Source organism: Anopheles nili, chromosome 2, assembly GCF_943737925.1.
Source record: "Anopheles nili chromosome 2, idAnoNiliSN_F5_01, whole genome shotgun sequence".
NCBI lineage: Eukaryota > Metazoa > Arthropoda > Insecta > Diptera > Culicidae > Anopheles > Anopheles nili.
In genome coordinates, this window is record NC_071291.1 from 11,271,225 (window position 1) to 11,285,346 (window position 14,122).

General features: G+C 46.7%; 2 protein-coding genes across 2 annotated transcripts; one reads left to right on the forward strand and one right to left on the reverse strand.

The window, feature by feature from the left end:
• The first annotated feature begins 1,489 nt into the window (after window positions 1–1,489).
• Window positions 1,490–11,380, forward strand: LOC128721576 (glycerol-3-phosphate acyltransferase 1, mitochondrial). Its single transcript, XM_053815345.1, has 8 exons — window positions 1,490–2,204; window positions 5,986–6,175; window positions 6,680–6,790; window positions 8,082–8,429; window positions 8,522–8,992; window positions 9,067–9,362; window positions 9,427–10,457; window positions 10,527–11,380. Exons 1-8 carry the CDS (start codon window positions 2,140–2,142, stop codon window positions 10,700–10,702), a joined length of 2,688 nt encoding a protein of 895 aa, XP_053671320.1. The 5' UTR covers window positions 1,490–2,139; the 3' UTR covers window positions 10,703–11,380.
• Window positions 11,381–11,448: 68 nt separating this feature from the next.
• Window positions 11,449–13,492, reverse strand: LOC128725840 (uncharacterized). Its single transcript, XM_053819647.1, has 2 exons — window positions 13,296–13,492; window positions 11,449–13,213 (listed from the first exon to the last, which is right to left on the reverse strand). Exons 1-2 carry the CDS (start codon window positions 13,490–13,492, stop codon window positions 11,449–11,451), a joined length of 1,962 nt encoding a protein of 653 aa, XP_053675622.1.
• Between the last annotated feature and the right edge of the window lie 630 nt (window positions 13,493–14,122).

Below are 14,122 nucleotides of genomic sequence, written 5' to 3' on the forward strand. Positions count from 1 at the left end.
CGCAGGGGTGATGGCAGTTTGCAGAAATCCATCATTCCCACCCGCCCTGACATATTGAACTCTACCTCCATGGTGAAAAAAAGGGCAAAATAAACGCGGGGCTGAACTTTGATCATTCATCGGAAGCGCGCCGCTTGGTTGGGTTGATAAGACGAACCCTATTTCGTGTCGTTTTGCGTGAGCGTCTAGGATTTGAGGATTTGGTGTGCATTAATGGATCGTTTGTTCCTCGGGGAAAGGTTTTGTTGCTTGGGGCTCTTGTTTCGTTGCTGATAATTAATTTTTGTTGATTACCAGAAAGTCTAATTTTGGTCACAATCCCCTCAATGGCCCCGCAATCATATGGGCAAGGTTTGTTCACATTTGGGACACAGTATCAATTTTTTCTCTAAAATACATAAATTTCTCCACAAAAGAAAGTATAAATTTCTTTTCATCTCAAAATGTACATTTAAGAATCAAAAGTGATGAAACCACGTTCCAAAATGAATATTCCATTCTTACTTTACAGCATCATAAGAAGCTCCACAATAAGCATTTTACGAGCTTTGGAACGTGTATGTTTGTATAGTTTTTCTGAAAAGAATTGTTTATTGTTCGCTTGGTGCTGGGACACGATCAAATCGGTTGGGGTTGGTCAGCGTTACTTCCGTGGTGCAGGAAAATATTCTTACTGGTCGTTGCAATCAAGGCAAGGATGCTGTAATACCGAGAAAATGTTTTTCCCCCTGAATCAACCCCGTTGTCTTTGGCTCCATCGGATTATAGAGCAATGAGCTGTCTCTATACTCTTATCCACGAGATCTCGAGTTGATACACAAACGGAGCAATGTAACACCTGCGACTCATGTCTATGAGCCGATATCCACTTTCTTCGCGCCATTGTTCCGTATTTCAATCCGCCAACTACTAGGCGGTGGAGACGCAGCGATCGCTCTTTTCCCATTTCACCCTCCGTGAGGGTATTCCGCTCACTTCTTATCGCAACAAAGGCTTGACAAAACCCGATGAAGACGATCGCGATGCTGTTCCACCAGCCCTTCACGCATTACCCCAAGGGCCACCCTCTGTTGGGTTCTAAATCCGACCGCCGGAAGATCCACACGTATACGCACGACGGGGTTATCAGCCAGCCTGCTGCGACAGCGCGTCACAGGTCCCATCCGCCACGACAGGGAACTGCGCGGATCGCGAAAACTTCGCCCTTGCCACCCACCACCCATCACCCAACCGGGGGGTTCCGGGGGTTGTGCGCGCCCTTCGCGAGTGTGCGTGCCGTGGCATGTAATCTGCCACCACAAAGCCCCGAGCGAGAGCGCGCGATTGTGGACGAACAAAATCATCGCGAACTGAGCTCAAACCCGGCAGTCACTCGATAGCTGCTTGCTTCCCATCGTCGTCATCGTCGTCGTCGCGGATATGGTCAAACGGGTGGCGTGCAGGGTTCGGGAGCGTTAGTGTGTGTGTCCCTTGATTAGCGATCGACCGAGTGCGCGAGTGCGTGCCATTCATTGGCCGTGTTCTTTCCCACACGTCGTGTGATCGTGCTGGATCGTGTAAAGTCTGCTGGAGGAGTTGGCGTGATCCGGCATCGGGGCATCGTTTAGCTGGCTTGTGGCCCGTTTGGGGTCACTCCCGGCATTCCCGGTTGTGGGGGTTTTGACGGTGCATCGAAAGTGCATCGGCAACCGATGAGTTGGTGTTGATCACGCGGTGATCGTCGGCTGCCAAGGGCGAAGACGTTCGGTGGGAAAGCGAGCCCTACGGTATTTCTGTATTGTGGTTGCACTTTCATTCACCGTTTGAACCGGTGCCAAACCGTTTGATACGATCGTGTCGTGGTTGATGTGCATTGGGATTGTCGTGGGTGTCGTTGGTGGGTGTAGTGAGAAAGCGAAAGGGAGAAGATCCTCGCGATCCTTGCTGAAAGTTGCGAGTTTGAATGTGCCAGCATCGTGGTGTGCTGGTGTGGAACAACTTGGCGCCTGTTGCAGCTGGATCCTTCGTGGATGCTCTACGCCTGCATACTGAAAAGCTCCACAGTGAAGAAAAGCTTCGTGACCGGGTGCTAGGATACTAGTCATTGGGGATCCTACATAGTAACGGACGACGCGACGAAACGACAAAAAAGGAATCAAAATGTTGGGAATTTTTGAGGTGCTGGTGTTCCTCTGCATTGTCGGATACTTCTTCAATAAACAACGGTAAGGATCAACGGAATCTCCTTGAGCACATCCTTGAAGCATGCAGTGGAATGAAGTGTGATGGCGTGGTTGTGATGATGATCCTGTGACGGAATGGCACGTTGCTTCAAGGTGCACTACTGATCACGTCCCAGATCGGGCTAGGGACGATCCACGACGGTCTGTCGTTATCATCAGCCAGTCTGACTGTGAGATTTGACCTTTTGGTGGACCTCTTCCATCTGCCCATGTCCGATCATGTTACAGCATGTGTATGTGTAGACTTTGTTGCTTCTCTGGTGCTTCTACAGTTGGTTTTGGCGGGCCAGATTCGCCGACAGACGATCGTCAGGTCGATTGAATAAAGGCACTCTCGACAGATCAATTGATCGATAGCGCGAACCTTGCAGATTCTTCCTCTGATTGGCAATGGACGGTGTCCGATGTACAATGGTTGGTCACAGAGCAACCCTTTCGGTCACCGTGGATGGTTATTGTAGGCGTTGGAATTGCGGAAGTACCAGCGGTTCCGATCGTGCCAAGTTCCCTTCAAGCACCCGTACGTGCGGCCATATCAATTCAGAGAAACCGCCTGACGATGCACGCAATACTCCGGTCCCGAAGGTGAACCAATAGGACCGCACATTCTAAAGCCAAAACAGGGGGTTTTGTCGCGGCATTGATTTCGGCCAAGTGACCAGTACGTGCCTGTGATGTGCCGGACTTGCCGCAGCGTCGATTAATCAAAGTTCATCTGGTAGAGGAGTGCATGGAAACGAGGAGAGGAGGAGCTCCTGTGAAGCCTCAGTACTGTCTTAAGTGAATTTGAATAACTCACTTAAGCGTAGCACGAAACGGGTGTCAATTTGAATACGCGTTGTGTGATACGCATTGCGAAAATTAAACTGTGGATACGGATGACGCTCGCAGCCCCATCGCAGGCTGTTTAATGTTCTAGCAATTTTGGCATTAGCGGAATTTTTAGGTCGTTTGAAAACGTCTTTTGTTAAAACGAATGGTAGTGCTCTTCAAAGTGTCGCGGACTAAAATTGATACTCATGTGATTGTGTAAACGCACAATGAGAGTACAGTGGGATGGACCGTACAACGCATGTTTTGTTAATAATAACACATTGCTCTTGATCGTTTAGGGTAATGGAATTATGTAATTATTTAACACGTATCTCTATTGATAGAGTGAGGAACAAGTTAATTGAATTTCAACGTCAACGGGCGTTGCATGCTTTCCTCTAATAGAGATTGCAAGTGCTTCTCTCTTGACGAACGAATTATTGCTCGGATATTTGTTTTATTGCACTTCCACGCTGGAGTAGCTATTTCTGATTGTGGCGCATGTAAAGATCGCTGCTGAGCTGCGCGTATCGATTGGCTGTAATCCTTTGTTCTACGGACATGTGCGACTCAAGTGCATGGGATTTTCGAGCAACACTTGCGCAAGGCAAAAAGGAAGACATAAATTTAAAATCGTCACCGTCAAAGCAACGGAAACATTTAACGCTTTTGAACAAGGAGGTTCCAAAATTCGTATTTATTTGAACGCAGTGTTTTGCCGGTTCGTGTATGGAAGTCAGCTGTAAATGAGTGCAAAAGAACACCAGCTGTCCAAACAGCGGAAGCACACCATTTTCCACCGTCATCTATACGGTTCCTGCTCAGGTCGTGCACTAGATCTAACTGTACGTGGTTCAGTTTACGCAATAATGAAACCGCTTAGGTGCATTAACATGAACCATATTGCGCAAATGTCCGAGTGATACGTTGACTTCTTGACTTGGTTCTGTTACGGCGTGTCACAGCTGTGGAAACTGGGAAGCAAATGCAATCGTGCCATTCGTTACATTGTTGGTTTTTCTCGGTTTTGGTTCTACGCAATAGCGACACGTGGTCGATGCAAGCGTTGTTTTTTTGCGATGAATAAAAATCTTCGCACACTGGGATGCGTGACGATCACGTGTTTAAAAGCTCATTTTTTGTGCTGGCATGCATTTTTGTACGGCTTAGGTGCATCATTTCGCAGCGGACTTTGCGTATCGAGTATCAATGTCAACGGTGGTGGAAACGAAACACCCAAATGCATATAATAATAGATAGGTATAAGCGGGGAGACTCAAATATTCTCTTTAGCTGTAGTATCTAACCTCCGATAAATTCTAAAAAATAACTCCAATCGTCGTGCTGGGTTTTGGAAAGAGTTTTTCATTTTTTTGCAGCCACACCTAGATAGGATCGATTTTGAGTTTTTTTTTTATTTTTGCAATAAATATGCTTGTTCCCTGATAATTCCCTATTCGACCCTTTAATTGCTACATGTTTCCACAGGATGCGATTATCAGCATTGATAGTCTAATGGTAAATCGATTGATTAGCGTTTGATTACTGCTGTTTGCGTTCGTCAGTCCCTATACAGTACAAAACAATACATCTTTTATGTGTTCGTTCGATCGGGGAGAATTCGATTTGGCCGGATGAAGGTACGATAGGCGATAGAGGCGTGTACCTCGTGATTGCAACGATTCCTACCTGCAGGAATCGATTCTCCACCGTGTGAATTAAAACCATAAACATGACTGTTTGTGCGACTGTTGCTACCATTCGTTCAATAACATTATCGCAAATATTGATCCACCGAACAAGACCGCACCATAGTAGTGGTTTTTCCTTTGTGGACGAAAAATTGGGTCGTTATCTATTATCACAAAATGTCCACTGGGCCTTATGTACCAACGCGCTGGACGCTGATCTTAGCCCTTCGACCTTGCCACTTATGATAGCAATGTCGCAGCTGGGTAATAATCGGTCCTGGTTTGGCAACGGATTTGCAATGGATCAAAAGGACTCGTTTATCTTTGGTGGGTGGGATTGATCGTTAGGTGACGTCGGTCATTAGCCCGTGGTTTATTATCAGATCATTGTTCACGTGCGTTTAACTTTGGACTTTGTTCCGCAAATGGTGACTTATCCTTAGTTAGCTCTCCGAAGCCGAGACATGCGAAAAAGAGAACTAGATAAAGCCCTCAGCTGTAGCGAACCCGGAGGTCTGTTGAAGTGTGCGTTGCTGATCAAAGTTCGACTTGTTTAGATTAGCTAACTTTGTATAAATATATGTATAGAGCGAAAATTGTTGGATATTTGTACGCTATCTGCATGATTGGTTGGCCATATCAGCGATTGTACACTTGAGTATACGAGTGGGTTTTTATCTGCTATTTATTTGCTACTGGGAAAAAGACGTACAGTTAAAGAAGTGTTTGGTTTTTACTCTATCAAGGTATGCCCACAAAATTGGTATTTTTCGAGTGGAAGTAGCCTAGAAGCTATTGTTAATGCTGCTTTAAGGACTTTTACTTTTAGTACACAGTACTAAGGAATACTTAATCTGTTGTTCTTGATCAATTTGTTTTCTTCATGTATCGTTGATGTTAAGCCCTTAAAATTTGTTCAATGATGCATAGCTTAAATTAACAGTGAATGTGAAAAAAATCAGATTACTTTTTAGATGAGTTTTGCTGCCTACACTCTAATGATTATAGATTATTCAACGTTTAATTGTTTTGGGTTAGCAATCTCATGACCTATTGTCATTGCCAGTGATAATGTTGTCCGTTACTGTTTCTTCGCATGGTAGTGTTTAGTTACTTGATCGTCTTTTGCGTTCTAAAAAAACACTCACGCAATGTCCCATTTTTACTGGGATCGGACGATCAAATCAAATCTGTAAATCGCGCACCAAGGCAAACCGATTATTGATGTGTGGTTTTGTTTGATTCGCTTTTTTTTGCAGGACTATCGATATGGTAGACATCATATCGAACCGCGTTCAGGAGGCATATGGATCCTTCCGTTTGCCAAATATGTTCGGACAGGGAACGGGCACCGAACAGAATGGTGGCTTCTCCACTTACTCCATGTTGAAGCGTTTCGGTGAAGCTGGAAGAAGGCAGCGTCAAATCAATGCCGATCATGATCGCCAGGTACGTACGAGTTGTAAAGACTTTCAGACATATATCTTCCATCACTGATACCGTCAGTGTGACTAATTAGCGTAGCTCAACGTTGAGTGTCCCATTTATAATCACGTCGGTTGTGAATTTGTAATTAATATGTACCCTAAAGCTTATTTACTACAAAATCGGTTAGATGGTGAATGGGTCAAATTTATGCTTTTTCTAATCTAATGCTTTATTTTTTTCAATTATTTTTGGACATTTTGATTTCAAAATAAAAAAACGATCGATGCGTATATGTAATTGATGTAAAAACACACCCTTTTTACGCATATGCACTCAAACATACGCACAACATGCATACACGTTACAATTGGACACTTTTCTTCAATCGACGACCGATGACTCGACTCCTGCGCTCACAACGTCTACCGGCCATCCTGTCTGGATCCTGGAATACTACCACACGGGTGGTAATAACATTTAAAATTGGCTGTATATATCGTCGATGTCAATGGTGATATGCCGTAGGTGCGACATGAAAGCCTCTTCCACATAAAAGAAATGCCGACAACACACCTGCAACCGGAATTGAAACCAATTCCTGGCATGGCATGTCCCTTCTGCTCGCCGACAGAAAGCGTAAGTTCGAAAGGAAATCATCAGCTCATCAGCACTCATAATGAATTTGATGGTTACTACATAACTGCACTCGCAAACTCATCCGCATCAGGCACAAGCTTAACACAAATGTGTTTGATTTAGTTATTTTTCCTTTATTGGTTTTTGTTTACCTTTTTCACGGAGAATCGGCCTATCCGTATTTTGCGCTTTTTGTTTACTAACATTGCAAGATTTATTTCTTCCATAGTGTAGTATATTAGTTGACGTGATCTTCTTGGTCATGCCACTATTTCTTTTTCATTTCTTTTGAATAAATTTATGTCTATGTTATGTGTATATTTTAAACGTTATTAACAAAAAACAGTCTACAACTAATGAAAGTTCACAATATGTTGTATATTTTGCAAAGTTCAATACATCTAGCATTACTTATATGAATTCAAAGCAACGTATTGTTTGAAAATGAATGCATTATGCACCGAATGAGAAACCGAGCCACCATTACTACCCTAGAATGTTGTCGTTTTTCGCGTCTCACATTTTCTCTCACTCGAAAAAATTGCACACAACGGTAGAGAGCCGATCGTGGGGATGCTTGTTGCGTGGAATATCGCGCTTATTTGCATGTTTATCATTTTACAAGAGAGCAACCCGCCCAGTTGGATGATGCACGCGCATTTTGTGATATCATTTCGCGTGCGCTCTCTCTCTATTTATTTCTCGTCTGTTTCACGATCCCCATGGTGACGATGATGATGATGATGATGATGATGATGATGATGATGATGTCCAAGGTACCGAGTGTACCTAGCATGTTAAACCCTCGGGAGCGTTCGTGCTGTCAGTCTCCGCGTAGCTCACGATCGTCGCAGGTTAAAGATCTATTTTTACCACCCCAAAACGGAGGAACGTAACCTCTGGTGGACGGTTGATTTGTTCGGCGGTTGTGTGTGTGTGTGTGAATGTGAGCGTAGTAAAAGTGCGCAGTCCAGAGCCGTTGTCATTACATATCCTCCAATTTTACGGATTCTCTCCGGTGTGCAATTGTTCTAAATACAAAGAAACTGTGTGAGAATGCACGATGTGGGGTTCGGGTGGCTGGACTTCAATGTGGTCGTTACCTAACCATACTGGACCCAGTGCAGGTGTTGGCCAACCCCACCGTCAACAGCAACGGATCTATCAGCTCGATCAAGTTTGGGTGCGCAAGGGTGCAATCATCACGTCACCCATCGTTCCTTAGGTGGGATGCGCATCTAACGCAATCTAATCTGTGTATTGCACTTTTTGTTCTGTCGGGCTTCAACAGCGTCCCCAGCTCGGAGCGGATGATCGACGACGCAATGCGATCGATATTCTACGCGTTACAACGCACGCAGGACAGCAGTATGCCCTGGCCAATCATACGGGATCTTTCGACTGGGGTGTCTGGTGTCCTCATCTGGCACAGGCAACACGTGTACGTCGGTTTTCGTATCCTCAGGTAGCAGGCGCCGTGCTGCCTGATGAACGTGTCCAGGAAGCGCTGGATGTGGCCGTCAAGGAGTCGATTAACGACAAACGGGTGGAACTGGGTCTTGCGGAGAACGATGAGAGCTTCGACGAGGACAGCTACTACAGTGAAATGCTCCGAAAACACGACCAGCGAGCTGGAAAGGTAGGTAGTTAAGGGCGCTCGGAGAGGGTTGATTATCTCTTTTTTGGTTGACATTATATTTGCTTGTTATCTATCTATTCTCACTCACACAGATACTGGTCGGTATGCGCTCCAAAATCTCGGACCTCGTGTTACGCATCACCTCGTGGGTGTTGTATAAGTTGCTGCCCTGCTTCATGTCCGGTGTTGCAGCCCACCCGGCGCAAGTGGACATGATAAAGCGCGCTATCGAGAAGCATCCGGACGTGCCACTCATCTTTCTGCCGCTTCACCGGAGTCATCTGGATTACATTATGGTCAGCTTCATTTTGCTGAACAACGACATCAAGTGTCCGTTGGTGGCTGGTGGGGACAACTTGCGCATTCCCGTGTTCGGTAGCATCCTGCGCTACGACGGTGCATTCTTCATTAAGCGCAAGATTGATCCGCTGACGGGTAAGAAGGATCACGTATACCGTGCGATTTTGCACACCTACCTGCAGAAGTGCTTGACGGCCGGTCACAATGTGGAGTTCTTCATCGAGGGTGGTCGCACCCGAACGGGCAAACCATGCATGCCAAAGGTATGTTGAGTGATTGTTTAAAAGAGGCTATTGAACACGGCAATTTATGTTTCTAATTTTCCTACTTCAAACAGAGTGGTATCCTGTCGGTTATCGTTGATGCGTTTAATGATAAAAGTATCTCCGACGCGCTCCTTGTGCCGGTGTCGATCAACTACGAGAAGCTGGTGGATGGTAACTTTGTGCGTGAACAGCTGGGACAGAAGAAAATTCCAGAAAGCTTTGCATCGGCTGCCTCCGCAATCATCAAGGTGCTGAAGGCTCGCTATGGGCTGATGAGAATCGATTTCAACGAACCATTCTCGCTAAGCGAACTTGTTAAATCGCTACGCAAATCCGACACGGCACACAACTACACGCCGGAAATGCGGTAGGAGGATTTACATCGTGTGGCCATTCGCGGGCTTATAGCATAAATTTTCTTTTGCTTACAGGCGACTGCAGCACAAACCTTCGTCGTCCTCTCTATTCGGAACGGATGTGGTGCAAGAGGAACAGGATCAACGGCAATTGATCGATAATATCGCGCGCCATGTAGTGTATGACAGTGCCCGTGCAACGTCCGTCATGACGACAAACGCTTTAGCATTCCTGCTCCTCAATCGCTTCCGTGATGGAGCACCACTTTCGATTCTTACTGAGGCATTGGATGAGCTGCGAGCTGTGCTGAATGGTGTGCGAGATCTTGGCTTCACTGGCTCTTCGGAGGACGTAATACGATATGCCACCGATTTGCTTGGCCCTGGCCTGGTGACAAAAGAACTACGCAATGGGCAAACGTTCATCAAACCGGTAGTTATGATTCCGAACGTGATCGAGCTGTCGTACTACTCGAACTGCCTGCTACCTCACTTTGCCCTCGAATCGATCGTGATTACGTGCGCCGGTCTACTGAAGCGCGAAGCGGAACGTCGAACCAACACGGATCAGCACGATCACGTGGACGAGGTGACGGTTGGGCGGCAAGCGTTGCTGCAAATGTGTATGGAATTTGCTGAGCTGCTGATGTATGAGTTCATATTGTGTAAACCGTGCCAGAAGTTGGATTCCGTCCTTGATAACACGCTGCAAGAGCTTTGCCTCCGGGAGATACTGTCTCAGCCGGAAGCAGAACTCACCGAAGAACAGACGATGGCCCGCAGACTAGCCTACAATTTGGAACGCGATGGGCTGGATGTCGATGACGACGAGATGGACGATTTCTTCGACGATCATCAGAATGGCACGACGGGCAACAGGTACGGTGCGGACGAGGAAGATACCACGCGGATACATTTCCCAGCCGAAAAGCACTGTGACCGACTCGTACTGCAATCGGTGCTGGCTCCGTTCTCCCACACCTACTCGGCCGTTGCGTCATCGCTGCACCAACTGCTCGACGGTAATTCCATAGTGGAGTCTGAGTTCATTCGGCTGTGCATCAAGGAAATTAGTACACGTGTTGATGTTGGAGACTGCAAATATGGTATGCTATGCGCGTCAGATAGCGGCTCAGCGCATATTTAACAGATACCTTTTATTGCTTCCTTTCCAGGTGAAAGTATATCCACCGATACGGTACGAAACTGCCTCAAAGTGTTCCAGAAACGATCGTACATCGAAATCACGAACAATAACGGCGTAAGACTGGTTTCACTGATGCCACCCTTCGACACGCTGACGGAGGTGCAGAACATAGTACAACAGGTGCACATTTTCGTGCCAGTCTAGCAGGGGATGAGTGTGAGCTTTTTCGAAAATATCCCACGAAACACCCCACGAAGCCAAACGTAACAATCGGGGCCAAGTAAAGAAGCCGCGATCAAAACGCGCAAACACTGCATAGACTAAAAAACACGGAGGAGATACGATAAGTAAGGTTTGTGATTTGTTTTTGAAACCACAGAAGACTGTTGGCACTCCTCCAAAATTTATGCTGAAAGCACAACAGAAATTTACAGTCCATTGCGCACCCGAAGTCCATGGCGCTGCGTTAACCGACGATAGTTGTACGTTGTTAGTTCCATTATTTAGCATTGATGTTTTTGTTGTTAGCTTAGAAACCGAGCGCCTAACTGCTCTATCAACTCACGGTCTCGCAGAGCACGGAGTTATGTTTCCCAGTGAGGATTTGTTCATTTGCCCGCAAATCGTATTACCAAATTGGACAGATGAGCGAATACAATCGTATCCGGGTCGGTGTAGTTTGATACTTTGACACAGGCGCAACCAAGAACGGACACGGTAGAATAGACAAAGATGTTTTTTTATGATACGTGATCGAACTTACCATATTCCGAAGCAAGTGTGTGGCAAAACAAAATTGTGTTACATGCTTTTACATGCTGAATCCTCGAGGGTCAGCTCAAATGACTTGAAGTGTTTTGAATAAATTTTGTGAAATAAATAATAACCGATACACGTGTTTGGTGAGCGATGATGCCGAAAATCAAAAACGGTTTCCAAAATGGAACAATTCACAGGACGAACTCAAACGGGACGTATTCATCAACGGTGTCGACCACGTGACGGGTTCTTGTATATTCGATTCGTTTCACCGCGAGCTCGATGAAGAATACTCCACAGGCTAGGGCTAGCATCACGAAGTAAAATATGAACAGTGGCCGCAGGTGCTCCATGTTGAACACGATGTAATCGCGCTCGGATGGATGCTCCTTGGTTCGACGGATTTTCATCAGCTGGACCACCGTTTCAAGTTGATGCATGAAACGATCGTTCATGCCCGCCTCGACACTGCGTCGTATGATCGCATTAAAGGTGTTCACAAACGGAGAGGTCTTCGGCACGGCCATCGATTTGTAGAACTCATAGATCGGTTTCTCGATCGGCCAGATGGCATCCGGTTTGCCCGGGATCCACTTGTAATTGCCAGCCAGGACGAGTGGTACGTAGACGTCCGCGATGAGTAGCGCCGAATCCCGGTGAATGATGATATGCTCGATGGAATCCCGCAACGAGGAGGTGTTCTGAGTGGACATCCGGCTCGCCAAAGCGCGGTAATGCGGATTATTAAAGTGGGGTCCCTCGTGGCTCACGATGTGTTCGTGATAGTTTGACACTTTTAGCGCCAGATTCGTCTCAATGAGCTGCTCCAGGCTGTTGATGTTGTTTACCTGCTGATTGTTCGGTTGTAGATACCGAATGGTGACCGCCTGCCAGATTGGGTACGACACGATGTTGTACACCAGCAACCCGACAAGGATCCAGCGTTTGCGGGCCGCTCGGGGCAGCTTCACCGACACGTTGTAGATAATACCGACGAGATCGAGCACCTTCGCACCGAACGTTTGCTGCTGAGCCTCGCAGGGCACATTGAGCCGATACGCCACGTACTCGAGCAGGAAGATGATCATGGGAACACCGAACGATAGCAGCACATTCGTCAGCATGTACGCCACGCTAAACGGGTTGATGAAGACAAGCGTTATGTCTCGATCCTTGTAATAGTTGCGGGGCGTTATAAACATCAGCTTCTCGGTTGTGATGTAATGCAGGTACAGCAGGTTCTTCGTGTCGTAGTTATGGATGATCCGTGAGTTTGCCGCCAGATCGATAAGATTGTTTTCGATCAACCCAAGCGTCCCGATCGGTGTTCCGTTCTGATGAATGTAACCGATCGATAAGTCGAGATCGTTCTTGTGCAGAATCAAGCTAAAGTTCATCATGCTCTGCATGATGGAGAGGATCTGTTCGTCGATGTCCGTAAAGCTAACCGCTCCGAGGATGCAATCGTAGGCTGACGTTGATCCGTTGCTTACGTGCATCGCAATGTTAAGCGGGTAGCCGTGCAGATTGTAGATGCGATCATCGATGAAATCATTTAGATCCCGGTTGTACGATTCCAGTTCGTCTGGACTGTCTAGCACGTGACAGTGCAGGTCCGTTTTGAGTGTCGGCAAGGCGTTCAGCTTCGGTGACATGTCCTTTCGAAATGGATTGAATACGCAACACTCGATGGAATCGTTGCTGTGTTGGTTCAGCACAACGAGCTGCAGCAAACGGTACCGGTACCAGGAGATATGAAAAAGCTCAGCCAACTCGACGTCCGACATTTCCTGCGTCACGAGCAGCACTCTGGCCCGTGGGTTATACTTCGAGAGGTAAGGAATGAGCTCAGCAGACAGCTCTTCGAAACGTCCTGACGCCACGAAGCATTCGTTCGTACGGTACTCGAACTGCTGTGTGTTCTGCTCGAACGACTGCTCGACGAAACGTTGGAATCTGTTGGTTGAGAAAGAAAACATGCATCCAGGATACGCTGCAGGATCGGAACAGGCAACTCAGTGGCACGATTGATTCTTACCGTTGAAGGGTGAACGCGTTCGTTGGTATCGGACTCTGCAGACAGTACGGTGACATTAGTGGTATTTCCGGGCTGGAATCGATCACGGTCACGGTGTGCTGGTTCACGAGATAGTTCTCGAGTATCTTCGTTTTCATTGATATCGCACTGGAGTGGCAGTCGTTTTGAGGCAACGCATCCAGCAATGCGTTGGCCATACGGCTGAGACCGAGCAGTGTCACTAGCAGAAATAAATGAGTCTTTCGCATCATGGAACGATGGTTATGCGGAGCCATTGGGGGTCTCTGCGCGTTTTATATGACGATAGAAGAGCAAACAAACGAATCCGGAAAAAAGGTAATTAATCACGACATTAGCAAACACGCTTATCTGTTGGATCGTTAGGGATTGGATTTGATCGAAATGGAGTGATATTGGCGTGTACAACATTCATCATTCTCACCTAGAGTCCTTGATGTTGTTCGTCCCTTAGAGCTCCTAGCCTCCAAATATGGCTTTTGAAGAACATTTTAAGGTTTGTTCCAAGAGCAATACTTGATGTTCGTTCGAATGCATGCCCACACTTGATTCGGGAATTCCCCCATTTGTATTCCAGCGGTCGTAAGTGCAGTGTCCCTTCAAGCTCATTTCACACACCACCTTCACGTTGACAACACAAATTAACAACTCTCGCGCCAGTGGAGATGCATTCATTGCTTCGATCCAGCCTCTCCATTAACCGACCGGCTTGTTTTAAAGTCCGTTCTTGGTGAAGGGTTCCGGTTTTGGTCGTGGTCGATCGCACACCTCGCTGCGCTTCAATCCAGTAGAACCCGTTCCAGACAGCG

What these genes read in the sequence shown, in the direction of transcription:
- LOC128721576 (XM_053815345.1), top strand. Translation starts at nt 2,140, where the DNA reads ATGTTGGGAATTTTTGAGGTGCTGGTGTTCCTCTGCATTGTCGGATAC. An exon ending in TACTTCTTCAATAAACAACG is followed by an intron (nt 2,205 to 5,985) that starts GTAAGGATCAAC and finishes TTTTTTTTGCAG; the next exon opens with GACTATCGATATGGTAGACA. An exon ending in TGTTGGAGACTGCAAATATG is followed by an intron (nt 10,458 to 10,526) that starts GTATGCTATGCG and finishes CTTCCTTTCCAG; the next exon opens with GTGAAAGTATATCCACCGAT.
- LOC128725840 (XM_053819647.1), bottom strand. Translation starts at nt 13,492, where the DNA reads ATGGCCAACGCATTGCTGGATGCGTTGCCTCAAAACGACTGCCACTCC. An exon ending in AACGCGTTCACCCTTCAACG is followed by an intron (nt 13,214 to 13,295) that starts GTAAGAATCAAT and finishes CTCAACCAACAG; the next exon opens with ATTCCAACGTTTCGTCGAGC.